The 22,165-nt window shown below is 41.8% G+C and overlaps 1 protein-coding gene across 2 annotated transcripts in view; it reads left to right on the top strand.

Annotated features, from left to right (window-relative positions):
• The window catches only part of LOC133487227 (neuropilin-2-like), an 89,682-nt gene that overhangs the window by 14,154 nt on the left and 53,363 nt on the right, over positions 1 to 22,165 (top strand). For both annotated transcript variants that reach the window (XM_061793488.1, XM_061793491.1), the window contains exons 2-6: positions 2,103 to 2,292; positions 10,950 to 11,131; positions 15,987 to 16,214; positions 19,954 to 20,109; positions 20,187 to 20,356. In XM_061793488.1, coding sequence (XP_061649472.1) covers positions 2,103 to 2,292; positions 10,950 to 11,131; positions 15,987 to 16,214; positions 19,954 to 20,109; positions 20,187 to 20,356 — 926 coding nt within the window. The remainder of the gene's footprint in view (positions 1 to 2,102; positions 2,293 to 10,949; positions 11,132 to 15,986; positions 16,215 to 19,953; positions 20,110 to 20,186; positions 20,357 to 22,165) is intronic.

Raw genomic sequence — 22,165 nt, 5'->3', positions numbered from 1 at the left:
AGTGCATTAAGCGGGCGGTTCATTACGGCACACAATAGACAGCAAAGTTGCAATAGAGTCCAGTTGTGTGCAGCCGGCGTGTTATGCCATCGGCTGTCACCCAAAGATGTGATTTACGACGGGAGTTGTGTCAGCCTGCTGAATGAGAGCCATTGAGTACGAGCTGACGCACACACTCAGTATGGCCGCTGACACGAGGATCTGCTCTGTGACGCTAACGGTGGCATCTGGATGCGCCATTCATTGTGTGTGTGTGTGAATGGGGGTCTTTGTATATCATGATGTTGCGTCGATCTTTGACACCGCATCCACTTACACGCTCACTTCCTCCTTATCTACTTTGCGCCCAGCGTGTTATCGGGATTAGTAAGGAGTTATATTCAATTCAATACCACCATCCATTTTTTTTCTTTCTGAAATAACTTTAGTCATTTGTCCGTTTGCTATCACTTAGTGACACTGACTGTGGCTCACTCTTCCTTCCTGAAAACTCAATTCTCTTAAAATGAGATGTTTAAAAAAAAAAAAAAAAAAAAAAAAAAAAAGCATTTCATTTGTAGTTTCCGTTTTTTTAAGTTGGTATTTTTAAAAAATGCGGAACACCTGAAAACGCTTGGCCGCATCTGGTGCATTATTTCTGGAATTTTTGTGGAGGATTTTTATTTTTTATTTTTGTGTGTTTCTGTGGGATACTCACTTTGCTAGAAAATTATCTAGTTGGAATGTAATGCTAACATGTTTGTATGGAAGAATCATTAGGACTACAGTGGAAAAAAACAAACAAATGATACTACCAGATTGCTGTCATAATTCTACAAGAATAAACTTATATATATCTGATTTGAAAAAGTTTTATGTTTACATGGTTCAAGTCAAGAATAAGGTTGTATATTTTTTATTAAAAAAAAAAAACTTTCAACTTTAAAACTTTCAAAAATAGTCACAAGATTAAAGTAGTACTATATCGAGAATAAAGTTGAGTGTTTCATATTCGCTGGCGTCGGGCGGAAACCTCACATCTCCAAAATTATCATCACTTGTCAGGAAACCAAAAAAAAAAACCCAAAAACATTTTCAACACTTTAGATTGGTCAATCATTTTTAAAAATAATATACAAACGTGGGCACTGACCAATAGTATCGATTTCTGAAAAGAATTTGGACATAGAAGCTTTTGGCCTGATGCCAGTGAAATTATTTTTAAAAAGTATATATTTCCCACCTCAAATTAAATTTTTTTAGATAAAATGTAATGTGTTTGCTAGATTAATGTTGTAATATTAGGGGAATAAATGTGTATATTTTGGAGATAAAATGTTTATTTTTTTAACTTAACATTGTTAAATTACAAGAATAAAGTCATTTCTGTGAAGATATGTGAAGGATTAATATCAGAAGTTTATTGCCTTCTTAATGATGAACAATGTAGGGGCTCTCGTCCTATTAAATTTTAGTACAGGTTAAAGAATGAAATACTCAGTGATTCGCCACATCAACTATTATCAGTATGAATGAATCAATCAATCATTCAATCAATCAATCAATTGTTGACCTGAGTTGGGTATTGTGTGCCACGTATCAATGGAAAGCCAAGCAGATGAAATTCACTTTTTTTTCCCCCCCCTCAAAACTATGCGACTTTATTCTCATAATATTAGGACTTTAATAGCCCAAAAATATACAAATTACAAACAAAATTGTTTTTTTTCCAACTTAAGTAGTGTATATATTTCTGTCTTTTCAGTGTGATCCTTATACTCATTGGTACAATACCTTCAGAATATGTGTAGAATTATCTCCAATTCTTGTACAAAACAACAACAGTGGACTTGTAAATTCCTGATTCTTCTGAAAGGCGAACCTGCTATTTTCAAACTAATTTGACTTATATAAAAGTGATATTGAAAGGAATATCAAAGCAACTTTGTTAAAAAAAAAGCACACTGCATTAAAATCAAATACTGGGAGTCACACTGCAATGTGGGTCGCTCAATGGTTGAGCAAATTTGTCATCGCCGCGCCTTGTAGCCAGTATTTGTGAGTAGCATTAAGATTAGAGGATTCTCTTCAAGTATGTGTAATCCCCTCTGCTTGTCTTCTAGCTCTGACGGGCTCTGAGGCATGTGGTGGCTATCTGGATGCCACTGACGCGGGCTACATCACCACGCCCGGCTACCCGCTGGAGTATCCCCCCCACCAGAATTGCCGCTGGGTCATCACGGCGCCGGAACCTTCCCAGCGCATCGTGCTCAACTTCAACCCGCACTTCGAGATCGAGAAGCTGGACTGCAGGTATCGATAACGAGGACAGACACGTCCAATCGCTTCATTGTGTTCATTAGTCTTTCTCTTCTCTTTCTCCAAATAAATTGAGGATAGATTATTATGCAAAAACTTTCAGCGCTTTGCGTGAGGGCTGCTGGGTGCATTTGGTCAGCCCACTCTCCTCCTGTTTCCCTGCCTTCAGCTAGCCCATAATAATCACTTTGGGACCTCCCAGAGTCCCTCATCTCTTAATATCACAGCCTAATTACCACACGTTTACAGTTGCAGGGTGCTTTTTTTTTATCCCGAACAAATGAACCCAGTCAGAAGACGATTTTCCATCTATGGCCGTTTTTGGCTCGAGTGGAACTGGGAGAAGTGCAAGTATGGCGGCACAACGTTAAAAACCAGGATGCAGTGACAATACAGACGTGAGGGCAAACAGGCATGCTGGGAAATAATGAACCCATGCTGGCAAAGACGTATGAGATTGATTAAGCAGCCTGCAGTCAAACCAGCTGTGGAGGCAAATGATTGTGAAGGCGTGCTTAGAAAATATTATTTTAGGCACCTCACTTGCTTTAATTACTTTTGTTACACATTTTGGGTTACCTTTGTGTAGGTTCAGGTTTAAATTTGTGTTTGGTGATGTGTTCAAGTGCCACACACAGTGTAGCATATGAACTGTTTACTCTGAGTTAAAATGCTTTTATTGTCTTTAATTTGCTTTTTTTTTTTCAAAAGCCGAACTCGCAATTGACCCGGCAGTATTTGGAGCGGGATGAGAATTGGCTCACCTACATGAGAAAAGGCCAAGCCCCTAAAAATGGGCTGATTTCAGCAACACAGGAAATAGGGTGTTTCAAGTGTTCTATAATTCTTGATCTTTGGGGTATTTTGATGAAAGCGTGCTGCAGACTTGTTATTAAAACACCTGGGAATGGTTTGAAACTGCGGAAGAAAATGCATAATATTTTTCCTTTATTGTCCCTGTAAAGTGAACATACATCGTCTCGCGTCTTTCTTTTGCCTACACATCGCTACATGTTTGAAATATATCCACTTAAAGCGTCCGGTGGCTGGATTATAAGAGCAGCAACTGAACCACGACTGCTGCTTGTCGTGCCTTGCGAAAGTGATGTACTCTATTTGAATGCAGATGTGGAAATATACTGCGTGTTCAATGCGTGTCTATCGCAGCGCGACGAATTGCGTACTCGTAGACTTTTGTCTTTTCAACCACACACTGTCCCCGTTGACATCAATAATAGATCAGGAGAATTCCACCACTCAGATTTGCTCAAATCATTCCGACATTTCCTTGGTAGCATCAATATTTAACCTGGTTGTTTGTTGAAAGCGCAAGACTGAAAAGGCCAAAATTGTTGTTGTTTTGCTCTACTTCCACATTGGAAATATAATTTTAGATTTTTTTTAAAAAATTCTACTTTCCCTTCCTTCCACCCTCTGCCAGTCGCTCATAGCATTTGAATCTGTCACTTTCCCAGCAGGGGAGCATCTAATTGAAGTGGAGCAAGTCAATCAGGTTTTTTGCACTAAGCATATGGAGGTGTAGTTGTCTTAGCATTAGCGATGACCATTTTAGGTCAAAAAACGCTAACACCCATTCAGCTCACTCGTACTTATCATGTTATATGTACATTACACATCCGACAGTGTCTTAAAAATCACTTACAGGTGCTCCTTTGTTATTTTTGACCAAGTTTATCGGTGGCATTTCATACGATATAACAATGAACGATGATAACGTCTCAAGCCTAATAGGCTCGATGGCATGGAGCTATTTAAGTCTACCGGCACCCGACGTACGTATGCATGTGCAGAGGGAGGCAGAAATTGATCTGCTCAGTCCGCAGGGTAAAGATGCCAAGAACAGGGACAAGACTCGTCTATCATCTCACACACACACACACACACGTCGTTCACCGATTAGTCCAGGGTTGTTTCATTAGATAACAATGCTGAAGTAATCAGATTTATTACGGTCCTGATTGTGATTTAAAATACTAATCTGTAATCGATAATGCATTACATTATGCAGAGCTCTCAGTGGCTGTGCTGGTCAGATCGACGACGGGCTGGTCAGTGAGCGAAAACAACGTTTTCATTAAGATTCTGACATGGCGGTCATTTCATTTAAGGAGGAAGTGTGAAGCACGGACATAAAATCTGATGTATTTGAAAAAGGGGGAGAAAAAGGCAACCAATTATAACTAAGTCTAACTTCCGTTTTTTTTTTTTTTTTTAAATCACATGAGAAGCACCCTGACAGGGCTTTATCATTGCAAGTTGTTGTTTCACACGCACACACACACACACACACACACGCACACACACACATTCATCTATTTGGCTTTCCAAAAAGGACAGTTTTCAATGGCAATTGGTTTTACAGTATGTACATTAACAGGATTACATACAAACTGCCAATTCCATTGACACAAAACTTTGGGGAAGCTTGGGACGCGTACCAAGGAAGGATCCATTACATTTTACCGTAGATAATGATACAGTTGTGCAAGTCATTGGAAATAATGCGAATGTTAATAATACATGTTGCGTGAAAGGCAGCACAGTGACCCAGAGGTCAACCACGTAGCTCCGCCCCTGCATCAAGGGAAATACACATACACGGCAGTCCAATTGTGCCACAAGGTTCTCAAGGTCGGATTGTTAAAGTCCACTTTCAGTGCCATTCTAGTTTACTATTACAATGGGTAGAAACTATTTACACACTTGGTGATGGGCAGTGTCGTCTGCTCTTAAGAACTGCATCGTGGGGAGATATTAGTCATATTTGTTCTGTCATCAGCTTTTTCCCCCCCCCCAATCAATAACTGGCATAAGTGTATAAAAGTTCTCTGCAAAACAACTGGAAAAAGGGTGTGGGGGGTGGTGGGGGTCTCCTTGTGTATCTGCGCAAGCATGTATAAATAAGATTTCTTCTGCCAACAAAGTGATATTAAATTCTTCCTGAGGTGACCCCCGAGACAGTTGAGGTTAAAGAGCTGCTCCAGCGTCACACTTTGAGCGGCTATGTTGCCTTTCAACACAGCAGCTGGTTGTCTCCTTCACATTTTCCTCTTGGCTCCGTCTGGATCTCTATTTGGAGTCTTTGGAAAGCGCACTCGCGCACACACCGACCGCTTAGGGAAAACTGCAGCGTCAGGGTCTGTTGAGGGCACGAGCAAATCTTCTTGACAGCTTCCCCTCTCTCTCTCTCTCTCTCTCTCTCCCTCCCTCCCTGCCGGCTCGCTCGCTCGCTCTCCTCCCTCGATTCGTCCGACCCTTCCTCCGCCTCCGGCCTCGTCGCCGCCATCGCACCGACCCCATCTATCATCTTCCGTCTGATCGGGCACCTTCTTCGCCCAAGCGCTTCCCCGCACGTCCCTCCCTTCATCACCTCGTCCTCCTCATTGCCCCCAAGTGAATCACCCTTCCTTCCTTCCTTCTTTCCTTCTCCCCTTCTCCTTTCACAGAAAAACAGGAAGCATGACAAATGCAGCATATTTCGACTTTTCTCTCTCTCTTGCACGTCGTCAATTTTCTGCCTCGTTGTAACTCTTTTCAAGTCCCCTCTGGATCCTTTTCTCATTCTCCGTGCCCATTGACCTCCTCCACTATTTACAATGCTGATCTGAGACAGCCGCGCATGTGCAGAAATGCAGAGCTGTGATACTCAAGACAGTCCCTGAGGCCCCCAAGGCCTGTCTGATCCATAATGTAACTGTAATGTGTGTTTGTCTTTGTGTGCTCGTGTAATTTTGACCGACGGTCCCGATCAATATATGTTAAAGCCGTAATGAGGAATTGATTAATTGTCCTGGACATTACATTTGGACACAGTCGGAAACACACACACACACACACACACACACACAAATCTGTAATAAGAATCGGGTTGAGTAGTTTTAATGCATTATCAGATATGAGTAAATGGTCGACAGCTATACATGTTTAACATCGGTTTTAGAATTATTTCCATGACATATTTCTTATATTTACTGGCAGACAGTTGACCTGTGATGTGATCGATCTTAAAAATTTTAAGGAAAGAGTTAATAATGTTTGTCATGCAAAAGCGTATGTTTAGCATTAGCTTACTAATATAGAATACTGAAGTTCCATCTACAGTCACTTCCCTTTTTTCCATTGAGCGGCTTGAACTTCAATTTCCATCCATTTTCTATTGCGCTTGTGCTCATTAAGGTTACGGGGGAAGTTGAGCCTATCCCGGCGCACTTTGGGCAATAGAAGCGGGGTACGCCCTGCCCCTCAACTGGTCGCCAGACAATCGTTGGGAACTTCAGATCCCATTATAAGTATTTCTTTAAAAAATTCTGGCTCCCCAAGGGCAATCAAACAACGACAACGTAAGCTTCGCAGAGTCTGTGCTCGGCATATAATGATTTCAGATCAGGAAAGAAAAAAAATACTTCTTTTAACACCCTGCACCACAGGATAATCAGTCAGGATAATCTTTTAGAGACTTCTGACAACGGGGCTTTTGCTGATTGTGATCGGAAGTGGGGGAAAATGCTCAAATTCGGCCCAATTATCAGAATGTGTGTACCCTGCTCGCGTGCGTGTATCTCTCCAGATGCGAAGTCTACTGCTAAAGACACCCTATTGCTGCAAAGAGCTCGACTTGAAAAGAAGGAATGACTTACTGTAAAAGGCAATGTAGAGGCAGGAGGGCTGGAAATTCTTTTTTTTTGTGTGTGTGTATTCTCGTTTCCTGGTTTCTCATTGGAAAGAAAAACCACCAATTTATCTAAATGTTCTGACTAAATCGTAATCTACAGCATCCTGCAGGTTCGTCTTGCTGTAGCCTCACAGTACTTTAAACGCTTTTGAAACGCACTTGGCTTTTTTCATCATTCCCTCCCTACAAGCAAGCAAAATCCTTTTTTTACACCCCTTGATAAGCGATGAATTTCAAGGAAAACGTGTGAAACAAATTCCCGCTCCTTGTCATTCCCCTCGGCAAGTCTGTGCCACAAACCCGCTGGCTCTGTGGAATATTTGTGTTTTGATTTGATTTTATTTTTTTCTGGGTTGGTGGGGGCAAGGAGAGTGAGAGAGAGAGCGATGATGGGATTTCAACAGCGTGTTAGAAGCTGTGTTCCTCCCACACGGAACGGATTGAAGGAAACCTCCAGCTCGTCCATGGATGCATGCAAGCCACGGGCACTTTGTTTGTATCAGTGTGTTTACCGTGTGTGTGTGTGTGTGTGTGTGTACATGCGCTCACTTAAACGTGGATGTCGGCTCCTCACTGAAGGCTCAGAGCCCAACGGGGGAAGGGAGCACAGGATGAGACCCGGGTGGCGGGGAAGGCGCGGAGTGGAGGACACCTGTGGCTGCCAGTCCGACATTGTGAATGCAGCCTCAGGTTCTCTGTGACCGCATTGTGATGGCTGAATCTATAAACATTTTCCCTTCTTTTGGACCTGACGTCATGGTTTCAAAAGGCAGCCTTTGTCTTTTGAGTTTACAAGGAAGTATAGCACGGAAGGAAGGGGGTGTTTTTTTTATGCGTTATCCCTGCTTGAACGTCATGGGACGCTGTGTAGAAGCAGCAGAAGTTTTATGACCGCTTCAATGTTGATGTTTTTACAGTCACATTATTAAAATTACTCCATGTCCATAATTTTGCATGATAAAACAAACAAGCCTCTCTCATAATAATTAGTTGGATTTCATACAAAATCATACCGTAAAAAAAATACTGACTTGTTTTGATTGCAAATAACAAGGATATATTTTGCCTGTGTTTGTTTGTCAACAGTAGAACTCAAAAAGTTGATCTGGATCTCATTTTTGGAACAGGCACTGTAACATTTGGACCTGGAATGTGTAGCGTCGGTATGACCCAAAGACAAATCGAACCTGAATTCTGGATCCCAAAACACCCAAGGTTGTCTGTACATGGCAATATTTTAGTTATGTACCTTAATTCAACAATAAGAGGTTGAAATATAGCTTTATAATCTTGCCAAATTCAGCATTTTCAACATGTTTGCAGAGGGAGTTACAATTAGCCGCACATATATATATTTTCAAGTACGTCATTGCGGTGATTTGTGCGTGCACACGTAGCTCACACAGGCAGAGTGACACTTCACTTGTTAGAACACCGTCCAGTAACACTGTGATTAACTTTTTTTTTTTTTTTTTTTTTACACAATTCCTTTAGCGGCAGTGTCACTTTTGAAAATAAGTAGGTGAGGACAACTTAATTATAAGTTTGACGATGGTACGCAGGAGGCCATGTCCCACACTTTAATTGCTGCCATTCTCCTTTTTAGGAAATTTTGGAAAAAAAACACCCCAAAAATATTGGATTCCTACATTTTAATCCTGCTTGTCACACTTGCCGCTCCCACACAGCGAGTCTTGTGTGACTGACATGTTGGAGGAGCCCAGGGAGAAAAAGAGGGCCCAAAGATAATCAGAGGAACACAAAAAAGTAACGTATTTATCATAAATCGCGGATGTGCAGTATATGTCGGTATTTGGCACGTGCAAACATCGTCATACACAAATAAGATTTACTTGCTTGTTTAATTTTACGCTTGATGGGTGGACAAACACTCCAGAGACCCAACTATTTGTATACCAACAATAAAATGTCAATCCTCCATTCCCTTTAAGGTTAGGATATCACATGCGCGCACACACAAACACACACACATGCACGCACACACACACACACACACACACGCTGTACAGCATGTGTCAACAGTATTTCACGGCCAGTTGGCACCTTAAATGATTGAAGTGTGAGAGTTGCGTAACCTTTTGGGAAGTTGCTCACCTTTCGGGAACCATGCATACATACATGCAGACATAGGAGAACTAAAAAAGATGCCTGAAAGTGGACGGAAAGGTCCCATATTTTACCAAACCAACTTTTTCTAGTGTTTGGGATGTAATATTGGCTATATAGTGTCACAGTAAACGTGAAATATGAATTAAAATCATCCACGCATTCCTGAATTCCGGACGTTTTTTCTGCCAAGAGGCCTGAAAGGAGGTCCATCGAATTTCTCGAGCTCATCTACGTCACTAACGAAGATCTCCGCCTACCTTTCCGCTCCCGAGCCAGCGCTGTCGACATCACAAACCCGTGTGCCCTCACAAGTGGGTCTTCTACGCGGAGGCAACCAATCAGTCTTAGACAAATATCGACGAGGCGGATACAAAACTGGGTCAAACAGAAGTAGCTGTGAGAGGGGCCTTTTCTGGACACTTGTAATGACGAAAACAATGTTGTTGTTTTTTTTAAATGAAATTGACACTTTTACCAGTCCATGCTAGAGAGTCACTCTGTGTAGATTTAAATAGCCAAAATATGCGACCTTAAATTGCATGGATGTTCTCCTTCCGTTTTGATGAAGGTGCATCCCTTTTCCTGTCAGATGCTTGTCATCCCAAAACACATTTCGTTATCGTCGTCGTCAAGTGGGCTAGCTCAAGGAGCAAAAAGATTGTCAAAATTGGACAAATGTGAGTGTGAATGGTTGTGATGACCCTCCTAAGGACAAACCGTATCAAAAATGGATGGCTGGATGGAATGTGAATGCCTAGTATGTTACAGTATAACACTTTTTCTACTCCTGTCAGCAATTTAAGAGCTAAAAACAAGACATTTTCCACATTTTCTACTCAAGTGTTACTGTAATGCACACTTGCAAGAAGTATCAATTAATCTACTGTGTAAAATGGCATAAAAGCAGACATTCTTTGAGGGTTTCTTCACTGATCACACTGGAGAGATGTAAAAAGCTCAATAGAAGAGCAATTAACATGACTGTGGTCAGAAGTGATCGATAAAGTGGCTCAAGATGTGCAAATAGACTTAAGATGTACTTATTAGGTCTTAAGGCTTTTAGTGAAAATGGAATTAACTGACAATGAAACTTGTCGTATTTTGTGGTGACAAGCCGCTTGCAGGGATTTTGTTGGCAGGACGCTATTTTGAAGGCAAGCAGGTGACCGGCTGCTTGTTGTCCAGACGCAGAGGCAGAACTCCCGCTGTGCGTCCGCACACGGAGACCAACATTTGTGCTCAGAGGACATCAAAGAAACTGAATAACAATGGATGCTTTTTTTTTTTTTTGACCACAGTTCTTAATAATGTCGACAGCCAATGACTGTAGACCTGGATTTAGGGATGATCATTTTATAATAATTACTGTGAACCTTGTAGTGTTTTTATTTTACTGAAACATTCTACATTTTGTTACTTTGTATCTTTGGTATTAAACTAATAACATACTGTATGGGGGAATTTAGTACAACCCTGAGTTTGTGTTGTATGTCACTTACACTTATTATGGAATGTTTGAAATATATATCTTCTCCTGCAGCTGTAAGAAGACAACTGCAGTTCTGCTGACAGTAAATGTTACATTCAAATGCATTTCTTCTTTTTATTTATTTATTTATTTTTATAACTCCTCCATGAATTCAGCGGAAATGTTGCAATGAGGCTGCTGATGTTATCATTTCCACGAAATGGAAATATTATCTGTCGATATGACGGTCACTGAACGTTTCAGACGGGGGAATCTCCCCTCACCAGAATCTCACATAAATGTGGAGTAACAAATGATGATGATGTTATTAAATTCATGTTGTTTTTTTTGTCCATGTAGGTATGACTATGTTGAGATCCACGACGGTAACTCGGAATCAGCCGACTTATTGGCAAAGCATTGCAGCAACATCGCCCCAGCACCAATCATATCATCCGGACCCGCCCTCCACATCAAGTTTGTGTCCGACTACGCCCACCAGGGGGCAGGATTCTCGCTGCGCTACGAAATCTTCAAAACTGGTAAGGAGACGTCACGGTTGACACTTCCATGATATGAATTTTTAATTATAATTATAAAATTAATTGGAACAGTGAAATCCGAATACCCCAAGGGTAAATATTGCACTATAAAAGTTACTGGAAAAAGGACAAAAATATAGACGTTAACTGAGTGTTGATTTTGTTTGAAAGTAGGGTTAGGGTACCAAATTCAGCAGAGCCACTGACTCCGTGATCGTGACTGTTGCCAGACTTGAACGGAGGAGCAATTGGTTGTGTTAAGTGTTAAGCGCCCTGTGGCACCATGCTGCCTCTCACAGGTCAATCTTGGTACTACGACAGACATCCGGCTTGGGGGAGGAAACTCGCGATTGTCAGCGGAGATGTGATGTGAGTGTCGTGAGCAGTGTCGGTAATCTCAAGTACATCATACACTATAAAAGCACTGAGAACACACATCGTCGTGTGTGGGGTCTATTTAAAATTAAGATGATAAAAATCAGTATATGCGTACTCCGCTTTTCTACAAATAAATATGAGAGGGAAAAGGAGAGCAGAGTCCAGAATCAAATCTCCATGATCATGTGTGGACATTCCTGCGTAACTCAACTCAAAGTCTTTGTTTGGAGTATTTAACTCTCTCAAGAGGGGCCTAATCCCCGTGACTCACCCCAAAATAATGAGTAGTGCACCTTTAAAAGCAGGCTAAGCGTGACTATATCACTACCAGCCAGCTTGCTTCATTAGGTGACCAAGCCTAAATGGTGTCATGCTAGACCTTAAGCAAGTAAGGACCGCCTTAGCATGGGACCCTTGAGACCCCTTCGGACTGCCTATGCGAGACCTCTGTTCCCTCAATGGCCCTCTGTCTGTCTGAGCATCACATCTTATTGTGTGTGTGTGTGTGTGTGTGTGTGTGCGTTAGACAAAGGGATCATACCCTTCACGCTGCCGTGGGTCAGCCGAAGCAAGACCAATTGAGATCAAGGGCAAGTGAGACGCACGTAGGGGCACAGAGTGTCTTCAGCCATCTTGTTCCGGTCCCCCTGAAAGCATTCCCCACATGCCTGTTTAATTGAGTCCTGAGCCCTGAGAGACACTGTCACACATAGGGCGGGCTGGGGTTACTAACGCAACGCATGTGCTCGTCCGAATGGATGTGTCTCACTTTCTGCCACCGCCAGCCTGTAGGGATTTGTTCCGTGTGTGTTTTCGGCACTCTGTTCCCCTCAATCGACTTTAAGATGAGTGTCGGAGGTCACACTTGGAGTCTGCTGTCTTTGGACAACAATGTGGCTGTTGTAAACCGTAACGTTAGATCCTGACACTGATGTGTTCAAGTTTGACACGTCACAAGACACAAGACACTTAAGTCAAAGCGGATGACAATTTTTTTTATTTTGGCTGTTTGTTTACATGACGACAGCAGTACAACAGATTTATACATCCATCCGTTTGCTACCCACAAATTATACAAATGGATTTCGGACAAAAGTCAGACTACACCGACTGTTTGTTTCCTAAACGTGAGCACAGTTTCGGGGGGGGGGGGGGGGGGAAGGGGGATTTCTTTTCAAACAGCAGAGTTTTCGTCTTCATGGAATCCTGTAAAAATGGAGGACATGCACATAAATGTCAAAACAGTAATGGCAGAACGCAGCGCTGTTCAGCTTTTCTGCTTTATAACGCTTTTCTAGCAAAGTGTATCTTTAGTGCAGTGTGACATGATGGAGAGTTTGCTTTTAAAGCCATGTTGCACTCAAATAGCGCTCTCTCAACGCTTAACTTTCAATGAGGGATCATGCTCTGGTTGGCAACATTTTCCACTAAGGTGCACAGCTATGTCCTGGCGTTGACCCTCAAATAGCTTCAATAGTTTATAGTTTCAACCACAGGATGGTGGTGGCACGGTTTATTTTTGACATCATAGCAGCAATAATAATCCTATAATAATAATAATCTCTTGCTCGGTGGTACAATAAGGAGAGAGCTAGGGTAAGGTTCACATAATAGTTCATGAAATAATAAAGTAGATCTGTTACTTTGGTAACCATCATGACTTTTCAAAATTTGAAAAGACTTTACATGTTGTAATAAACTAAACTTTCTGAGCAAAGAGCTGTGGTGGACATGCAAGGGATGTCCACACATTTATAACAGTAAGTAGACGTGTGCATATGTGTGTGCGTGTGTGTGTGTGTGTGTGTGTGTACCTGGCAAAGACAGAACATTTTCAACATTCAAGCTGCTAGAATGCAGTTAACAAGATCTTGTTATCCTGTAAGGTGCAACTCACCGTCTGCTTGTGTGGGTGACTGTATTTTATATACGTGTCAGGATGAAAGCGTGCGTGTGCGTTACACACACCTTATTTAGTCTCATTATGATATGTCTCAATATGCTGTTCCTATAAAATACCCGCTCCCGCTGCACATACTGTTATTTTCACCATATTCTCCTCTTAATAATAATCACTGTTTATTTGTCAACATTTGATGTATGATAACATATAGGAAAGACTATTTACAATGTCAATTTATTGAGTTTTCCCCAGGTTTTGTGCCCATTTTAACAGTTACTTTAAAATATGAATTTGATATAGCCTCTGGTACAGTCTAGTCTTTCTTCAAAAATGTTTTTCCTTTGTATAAAGTGGGTCATCAAACCATGTCGCTGTGTGTATTAATGATTTTTTCTCCCCCGCTTGGAGTCCTTCAGCCCAAAGAGAAGATGATTTTAGTAAGGGTCTCTGCCCTAATCCTTGTCTGTGTGAGGGGAGATTGTCTCGCTACGTCTTTGTGTTCTGACGACCAGACCTTCACCGTCTGAGTAACAGTCTAGTCATAGTGAAAAGGGCACGCGTCGGCAAATGGTGGAACATGTCTGTCACAGAAAATCATTTGTTTCCGGTTTCGGTTAATTCATGTTTTAGATCTTCCCAATACTTGGTGCGTGATGCATACATTGCACGCAAATACTTGGATACTCTCCTCAAGAGACGAAGTATCAGTGGGAATCGCAAAAAGCACAAAAAGTGCACAAAGACGACAACAAAGTGATTGTGTACACTTGTTTACGCTTCTGTTACTATGGTTGCTGTAGAAGAATCACAACCAATACACAGGGAGCCCTGGTGGGGCAGCCAATCAAATCCTGCTGTCTAGGCAGTGCGCCCCCAGCTGTTATTGTGACCCAGAATTCGCCAGACACATGCACACGGACACACGGACACACCTACACACACATGCGCACTCACATCGAGTATATGAATGCGCAGATGTCGGATGAGCACATGCTCACTCACACGCATTGTTTTTCTTTGTAACGCTGCGCCAACTTTAGCAAAACAACGACAACCTGCTCAGGTTTTAGGCCCAGTCTGTGAACGTATTCTGTCTCTATATGTACCAACTAAAGATCATGCTCACATTCATGAAACCATGACTCCTTGTGGCAAAAATTAACTACTGTGTGTTGTTGCTAGAAATTAAAAGTTGACAAATGGCCTGTAAATTATTCCAGTGTAGTTTTAAATGCTCATAATACCAAATTATTTCATTAAAAATGAAAGCTTGGGACACTACTGTCTACTATCCCCATCCAACAATCTAACACCCATCCAAAATCTACCCAGCAACAAAAATCACTGCGCAGCGCAACAGCAACATTCTTAATGCAGATTGACAATGACACAGACAAACCAGGGAGAGACAAAATTCACTGCGAAAAATTACTCATTCACATTTTTGCTGCTCCGGTAATTTAAAGTATAATATTATGATTTTAAAAAGCCAAGCAGCAAGGTGGAAACACGGGTTAGGACGGCATGAAAGGAACATATCACATGTGAAAGGAGGGCAGAAGTGTTTATGTGATGTGCATGAACTTGAAGTAATGAGGGGGGAATAAAATTGCTGCTGGCAACCAAACTGGTCAGGCGATCACTCCAGACACACACACACACACACACACACACACACACTTACAGTCACGCAGACCCACATTATTGAGGGGGTGCGGTGGATGGCGGAAGGGGCACCCGATAAGAGTTGGTGTGTGTGTCTGATGTCATTGCATGTGTGAGAAGGTCATTAGAAACACAGATTCGTAAGTAGGACAGAAGTAGCAATGTCACTCAATTATGGTTGTTTGTGTACTTTGTAAAAAACTCTAATCGAAAAAAAGGTATAGATGACTGCTGTAACTCTGCCTTGTTCAATGCACAAAAGTAAAGCACCCATATTTGAATGCATTTAACGTGCAAGAGTAGACGCTCTCTTAATGTGTTACTTACTTTCTCTTCATTTACTTGTGGACGCAGGCAAGCGCAGAGACCCAAACAGACTGGAGGGAAATGGGTTACTATAAGAGGCTTAGACAGTGTATGAATGAGTCTCAGCATGTGTGTGTGTCTTTGGGTGTACGACTGTACATGGTTGAGTACACCGGAATAATGGTGCCACGACATCACGCCAATTGTGTGTGACTGAGCACTGATGGAGGCTATATTACAGTACAGGATTTATTAAAGGGCCCAGATTACCCTAAAACGCTTATGAACATGTGTGAGACTATTACGCGTGTGTGTGCGCGCATTTGTGTGCATCTGCATGTGTATGTTTTGAACAATAAACATGATGACCAACCAATCATGACAGAGTAAACAATACTGTATATGGAGAAAAAGAAGCGGGTCACTCTCTGAATGTATGACTTCATCAATAACGGTCCCACCTACCAGAATCATATCAGAAGTCTGAAGTATAATAATATTCCGTACAATTGTGAGGGGGTCCAAATGAGATACATAAAAGTGCTACAGTATATTAACAGTGATGATTTTGTCCTAATAAACATTGTTGTTTTCATTCTATAGGTTCAGACTGTTCCAGAAACTTCACAAGTCCCTCAGGTCTCATCGAGTCTCCAGGGTTCCCTGACAAATACCCCCACAACCTGGAGTGCTCCTTCATCATCGTTGTACCCCCCAGCATGGACGTGAGCCTCACTTTCCTCACCTTTGACCTGGAGAATGACCCCTTGCCTGGAGCTGAGGGCGACTGCAAGTACGACTGGCTGGAAGTTTGGGACGGGCTCCCTGGAGGTGAGGCACTGGTCAGATTGACAGGTTCGGTTGCGGTTGACAGTAATGCTCTGTTTTGATGGTTCTGAAGCACATACTACCATGTAAAAAGCCACTAATAATAATAATAATAGTGTGGTATGATGAGCACATATAATTAAAATGTCACTAGATTTACAGTACAGTGAACTAGCGGTTAGCACGTCTGCCCCACAGTTCTGAGGTTCAGGGTTCACATTTCCATTCGACCCTTCCCGTATGGAGTTTTGCACATTCTCCCCGTACTTGTGTGGGTTTTCTTAGGGTACTCCGGCTTCCTCCCACATCCTAAACACATAACCAGCCTCTCTCCCAAAGTCAGCTGGGATCGGCTCCAGCTTTGGCGCGACCCCGATGAGGGCAAACAGTACAGAAAATGGATGGATGGGTGTTACTCATTAGAGCGCAGACCTCTGCCAAAACCAAACTATCAACAAAAAGATGGATTGTATTTGCTTCTGGGAGGGTTAAGGTTTCTATTCATGCCAAGTAGTGACTCAAACTGTGAGCATGAAGTCCTGTAGATGCACCTTCGTCCCGATCTTCACCGAAATGTAAAGGAGTCTTCCTTGGCCCATGTGCTACTCCTCGAGAGGTCTTTTGTCACAATGAATTGAGTATTTTTGTCGAATTCAATTTATTACACTGTTCAATATTTCAGGTTTTACTGTGTTGTGAAAGTTTTGTTTAATTGTTATTTTTTAAAATAGTGTATTTTAGACTTTGGCAGCACAGTGTTGTAGCGGTTAGCACGTCTGCCTCACAGTTCTGAAGTTAGGGGCTCAAATCTCAAGTTTTACCTGTCCTCTCTTGCTCTGTCTCTCTTTGTCTCACTCTCTCTCTCTCCCTCACTCTCCCTCTCTCTCTCTCTCTCTCTCTCTCTCTCTCTCTCTCTCTCTCTCTCTCTCTCTCTGACTTTCTCGCAAATTGTATACACATGCATTTTCAGGTTCATTGAACACGTGGATGGATGGTTTAAGACGTTTGCACAGTTCTGTGTTGATGATATTCCAGCCATTTTGTGGTGGACTCCACTTGGTGAAGTGAGATGAGTGTTTCTCCCTGCCTACATCTGTATTGATTTACTTGGAATGCCAACTATTTTAGTAGCTATGCGTTGGTTGATAAAAGCAGAGCTTCGAGGCAAAATGTTGGCACCTACCTCGAAGAAACCACATACGTTTTCATGGGGAAAATGAAGTGAGAGTTGTTGAGCGGAGGGAGAGAGGGAAAAAAATAGGAGGTGAGGGGGTTAGGATATTTCTGTTCTTGCTGCTGGAATTACTGGATAGAGTTGAGAGGGACAAATCCTCAGCAAAGAAAGACTGGATACCGTTTAAGAGATGGAAGATGAAAGGAGAGGAAGAGGGGGCTCTGTGGAAGGGCTGAGCAGCAGAACAAAAGGAAGGATATATTAAGATGAATAAGTGGAGGCCAGAAGACCTATGGTTTGCGTCCAGGAAGAGGTTGGGAGAGAAGAAAATGGGAGGATTTCAAGGAAGGCAAGAGAGCGGGATTATAAAAAAAATCAACATTCAACTTGAAACAAACAAACAAAAAAAACTGCTATGATATTTCTGTTGGGAACTGAACTTGTTGGGACATTATAATTGCAGAGCATTCTCCTCAAGAAGTGCAGAATATAATGCAACATGAGGCCTTTTATGCGTGTAAAAGGCGAATATAGCACAAGAAGCTCAAATAACAGTCAGTTGGCGAGCTCGCACAAATTAAAAAGGGCAGCTAAAAGATGTTATTACATCTATATATATTGTTTTTTTTTAAGGTGAAAACTTATGTGTGAGAAAAAAAACATGACATCAAGTTGTAGGAGAGATGAGACAATTTAGTCAAATGACCCACAGGCTGGGAAAGGAAAGTGAAATCATTTGGAGGATGTTTAAAGGGAAGGAAATCCAAAGGATGAGATCAAGAGGTGAAGGACTTTTTGGTTTAGTGATTCCAGGGGACAAGAGAGACAGGAAAAAAATCATGACAATGTGATGAAGTGGTGTTGCTAGAGCTGCATAAGTCCTATAACAGTTGATATAGATTTACTTACCTTACAAAGATAGTCATACATTTTCAGCCAATTGCCTTAAGGCTTTACTCTTCTTACTATAATTTGTGGGTTTTTTTTAAAGTGTTTTGTTCCCGTCTCAACGCTATCAGGAGAAGAGTTATTACTATTGTTTTCTCAAGAGGCCTATTTCAAATATCTACCCGTTCCAAAAGGGAAAAAAAATCAATAGGTCTGATCGATTGCTGGCTGTTTTCTCATCTTCTACCTCCTCCACAAGCTTCAACATGTGTGTGTGTGTGTGTGTGTGTGTGTGCGTGCGTGTGCGTGTGCGCGTGCGTGTGCGTGTGAGGAGCATTCAGTACGTATGAATGAGCTATCCTTGCTCGGGACCCTTTACACACACACGCACGCACGCACGTGCCCCCTTGGGGCCCGAGATCATGCTCATCGGTTTGTGTTGACGTATACAAGTTGCTGTTTCAGAGAAGACGACAGTAGATGCATCACTTCGGTCCTTGGATTCGCACACACACTCACACACGAATGCATGCGCGATTAAAGTGAGTCGAAAACCACGTACAGCCTACCTTGCTGGGGATGAATGATGGGAAGGGAGGTGATGACAGGGAAAGGTGTGGTCCTGACCGTATTTCATCAGAGGACGGAATTAGAGAGGCTCTGGGGAACAATCCAAGAAGGAAAGGATGTTGATAAATGAAGGGAAAGATTTATAGATGGTATGAATGGTAGAACTGTTATAACTTAGCCAAAATGTCAATATAAGGGTTAGCATCTGATATGTTTTGAGATGCTTTTTGTCTTGGTGTTATATTAATGCTACTAGTAATAGCATGCATGGTGATGACTTATTCACTACTTTGGAATAGTTGGAAGAAGTACAATTGTATTGTTTGTCTGTCTGAACTGTCCACCAGTATGGATGTGCATTACTGATACTACAAGTCCCAGAATGCACTGCATGATATCCACTCCACTTTCGTGTGGCTGTACTCAGCACTCTGTTGCCGTTCATTAGCCTTCATATAGTATTTCATGACACAAAGTCATTGAAAACATCTAACGACTTCAACTTGTTTTCTAAACTGTGTCTGTCAATAGCGTTAGCCCCTACAAGCTAGCTAGTGTTAGCTTTATGCGCCCAGTTAACTAGCTAGCTACTAGTGGGTGTGTAAAGCCAATGTTTTATCTTTCCATTTTGTCCTCTTCATTTATAAAACAGGTGAGTTAATATAATGTCTGCTTTGGTCAACCAAGTGTTTTTTTTAATGTATTTTTTTTCTGTAGCTTGTCCTATTCAGGGTCATGGTGAACTGGAGCCTATCCATGCTGACTTTTTGGCAAAAGGCTATACACCCCGGATTGGTCGCCAGTCAATCAATCTCAGGCCAGATAGAGAGAGAGAGCCAACATTCACACTCATATTCACACCAAAGGACAATTAGGCTTCAATTAAAATCACTCCCAGTACCGAATTCAGGCGAGTGAACCACTACTGAGTCAGTGACTCAGTATGTCAAGGTGTAAATATAGTGATCCAAGTGAATTGGTGAAAGGGATTGAATCAATTTTCTGGAAAACTACTTGCATTTAATGGATTGTTGTTGTTTTTTTTGCGAACGTACCAACATTGTTATTGTCAAAATTGATTGAAAGTGTTGAATTCTTTCTGATCCCCAGTGGGCCCACTGATTGGTCGATATTGTGGAACCATGGTACCACCAGAGATCCATTCGTCTACTGGGATTCTCTCTCTGTCCTTCCACACCGACATGGCTGTGGCTAAGGACGGCTTCTCGGCACGGTACAACATGACGCACAAGGAAGTCAGTGAGAGTAAGTTGGTGAAAATTCTGTGATTTTTACCCTTTTGTAAAACAAATTCCAGCACTTAATATTTGCTTTTCTCGCAGCCTTCCACTGCAGTAATGCTTTCGGCATGGAATCTGGAAAGATCACCGATGAACAGATCACAGCTTCATCAAGTTTTTATGATGAAAACTGGCTGCCACATCAGGCCAGACTCAACTACAACAACAATGGATGGACGCCTAATGAGGACAGCAACAGAGAGTACATACAGGTACAGTACACGAGCTTCTTACAGTCTGGCAAAAGTTATTTTTGCATTCAAAACTAGCTGAGTGCAACCATATTCCTGATTTGCAGAATCCTATCAAAATAGAAATCTGAACCGAAAACAGATTGCATTGTTATTTTAGCAGCATATTTGTTCTTGTGCTGGCAGGTCACACATAATAACACTGAATGGCTATATTTGTATCGGTAGGACGGAGAGAGCGAGAGTGGGTGGTGTGGTGTTATCAAGGTTTAGCAGCTCGATGCCTCAGTAAGGCATTGTTTACTGTGCTCCATCACAGTGCCAACTTTGTGCCAGCCACTTGCCAAGCCTGAGTTATGAGCTTGTCTGGTTCATGGGGAGGAAAGGGAGTGTGAGGTTCATACACCGCTCAGACAGAAATGGATTCGGCGCAGCCAACGAGACCCTCCTTCGTGACACCCCTTCTGTAAACAATAGATTATCTTGTTGGTGTCACCTTCCCTTAGCCTCCCAAAGGCAGCCCAAGTCTCCTTTATATTACATGATTTACAAGATCTTCATTCATTTATAAAGCATTTACAATGACCCCCCTCCTCTGATGGCCAAGTAAACAGCCACAAGGTTATTGTTTATCCTTTAAACTTAAAACATAACAGATGTTTCCATGAAAATTTCTAGTTGCTGCTTTTGTAATTGTATCCCATAACCTGTGAACCTCTAAGCTTGAACGCATTTCGTTCCGGGGTACTAACAGGGAGTTACAACAGTACTGTAGTCACATACGACACTTGGACACTGCATAATGAACTAGTTTGCGCTGCTCTGTAAAAGTATGTTGTCACGCCATTCTTAACTGTTGTAATCGATTTGTATTCGTGGCATAGAAGTGTTTTTTTTTTACTTAATATATAAGTATAATTATGACTTAAATACGGCCCTAACGTAGGTTAGTGCGAGACTAACGTCCGCTCCGGCTTACGTACAAAAATGATCAACACTGAGGTGAAACACATGGCAGCAGACTTGAATGTTACAATTTGAGAGGCATTCCACTGAACAACGTGGATTTGTTTGTCCAGATTTTTTTTTTGTTCATGGTTTCAACACATTTTGTTTGTTTTCCATCCACACATGGGCCAAAAATGGTACTGCCTATCTCAATTTGGACAAATAAATGACAATATAGGTTTGGACTTCCTCACTTGATAGAGAAAATCACAGCGATGTCTGTGCAGCTGCGCATCTGTAATTAATTGATTTCTGACAAACTAGTGGAGCATGGTTGCACTTTAATAACAAAGAAAGGAATAAGCAAATGACAAACATTCACGTAGCATATTCCCTGATTAAAGTATCACAACAAACCTGTTCATGCATGCATGTTTTAGGCTCTCTGTAGTCTCATTCCAATGGATGGACTCCTTTACTCCTAATTTTATTCAGGAGCCATGTTTTTGCTCTCTGCTGTGATTGCATGAGATTGTCTGTCTTAATATAATATATACTAGCTTCACCTTCTAATACAGTCGTATTAGAACAACGATAGATGTGAACTGCAAGTAATAGAATTGCAGTAGCAAATGTCAGGACTCGACTGTGGCCAACGTCTAGCACATGAAACACAGGAAGGGACTGCAGGCAAGAAGTAGCATGAGGTCAAGGTCCCATCAGTCTGCACTTCCTTCCTGTCTTACTGTCCAAACAGATAATGGATCATACTTTACTGGTCTTCTTGCTGATATATTTGTCAAACTATAAAAGAAGTCATACAGGAATAGTCCCATGCTTGACATCATTGCTCCTTCCATGTGTTCAGCTCGCGTTTGGATG

The sequence above is a fragment of the Phyllopteryx taeniolatus genome, chromosome 12, assembly GCF_024500385.1.
Source record: "Phyllopteryx taeniolatus isolate TA_2022b chromosome 12, UOR_Ptae_1.2, whole genome shotgun sequence".
Taxonomy (NCBI): domain Eukaryota; kingdom Metazoa; phylum Chordata; class Actinopteri; order Syngnathiformes; family Syngnathidae; genus Phyllopteryx; species Phyllopteryx taeniolatus.
This window is presented reverse-complemented; position numbering and strand designations above follow the sequence as displayed.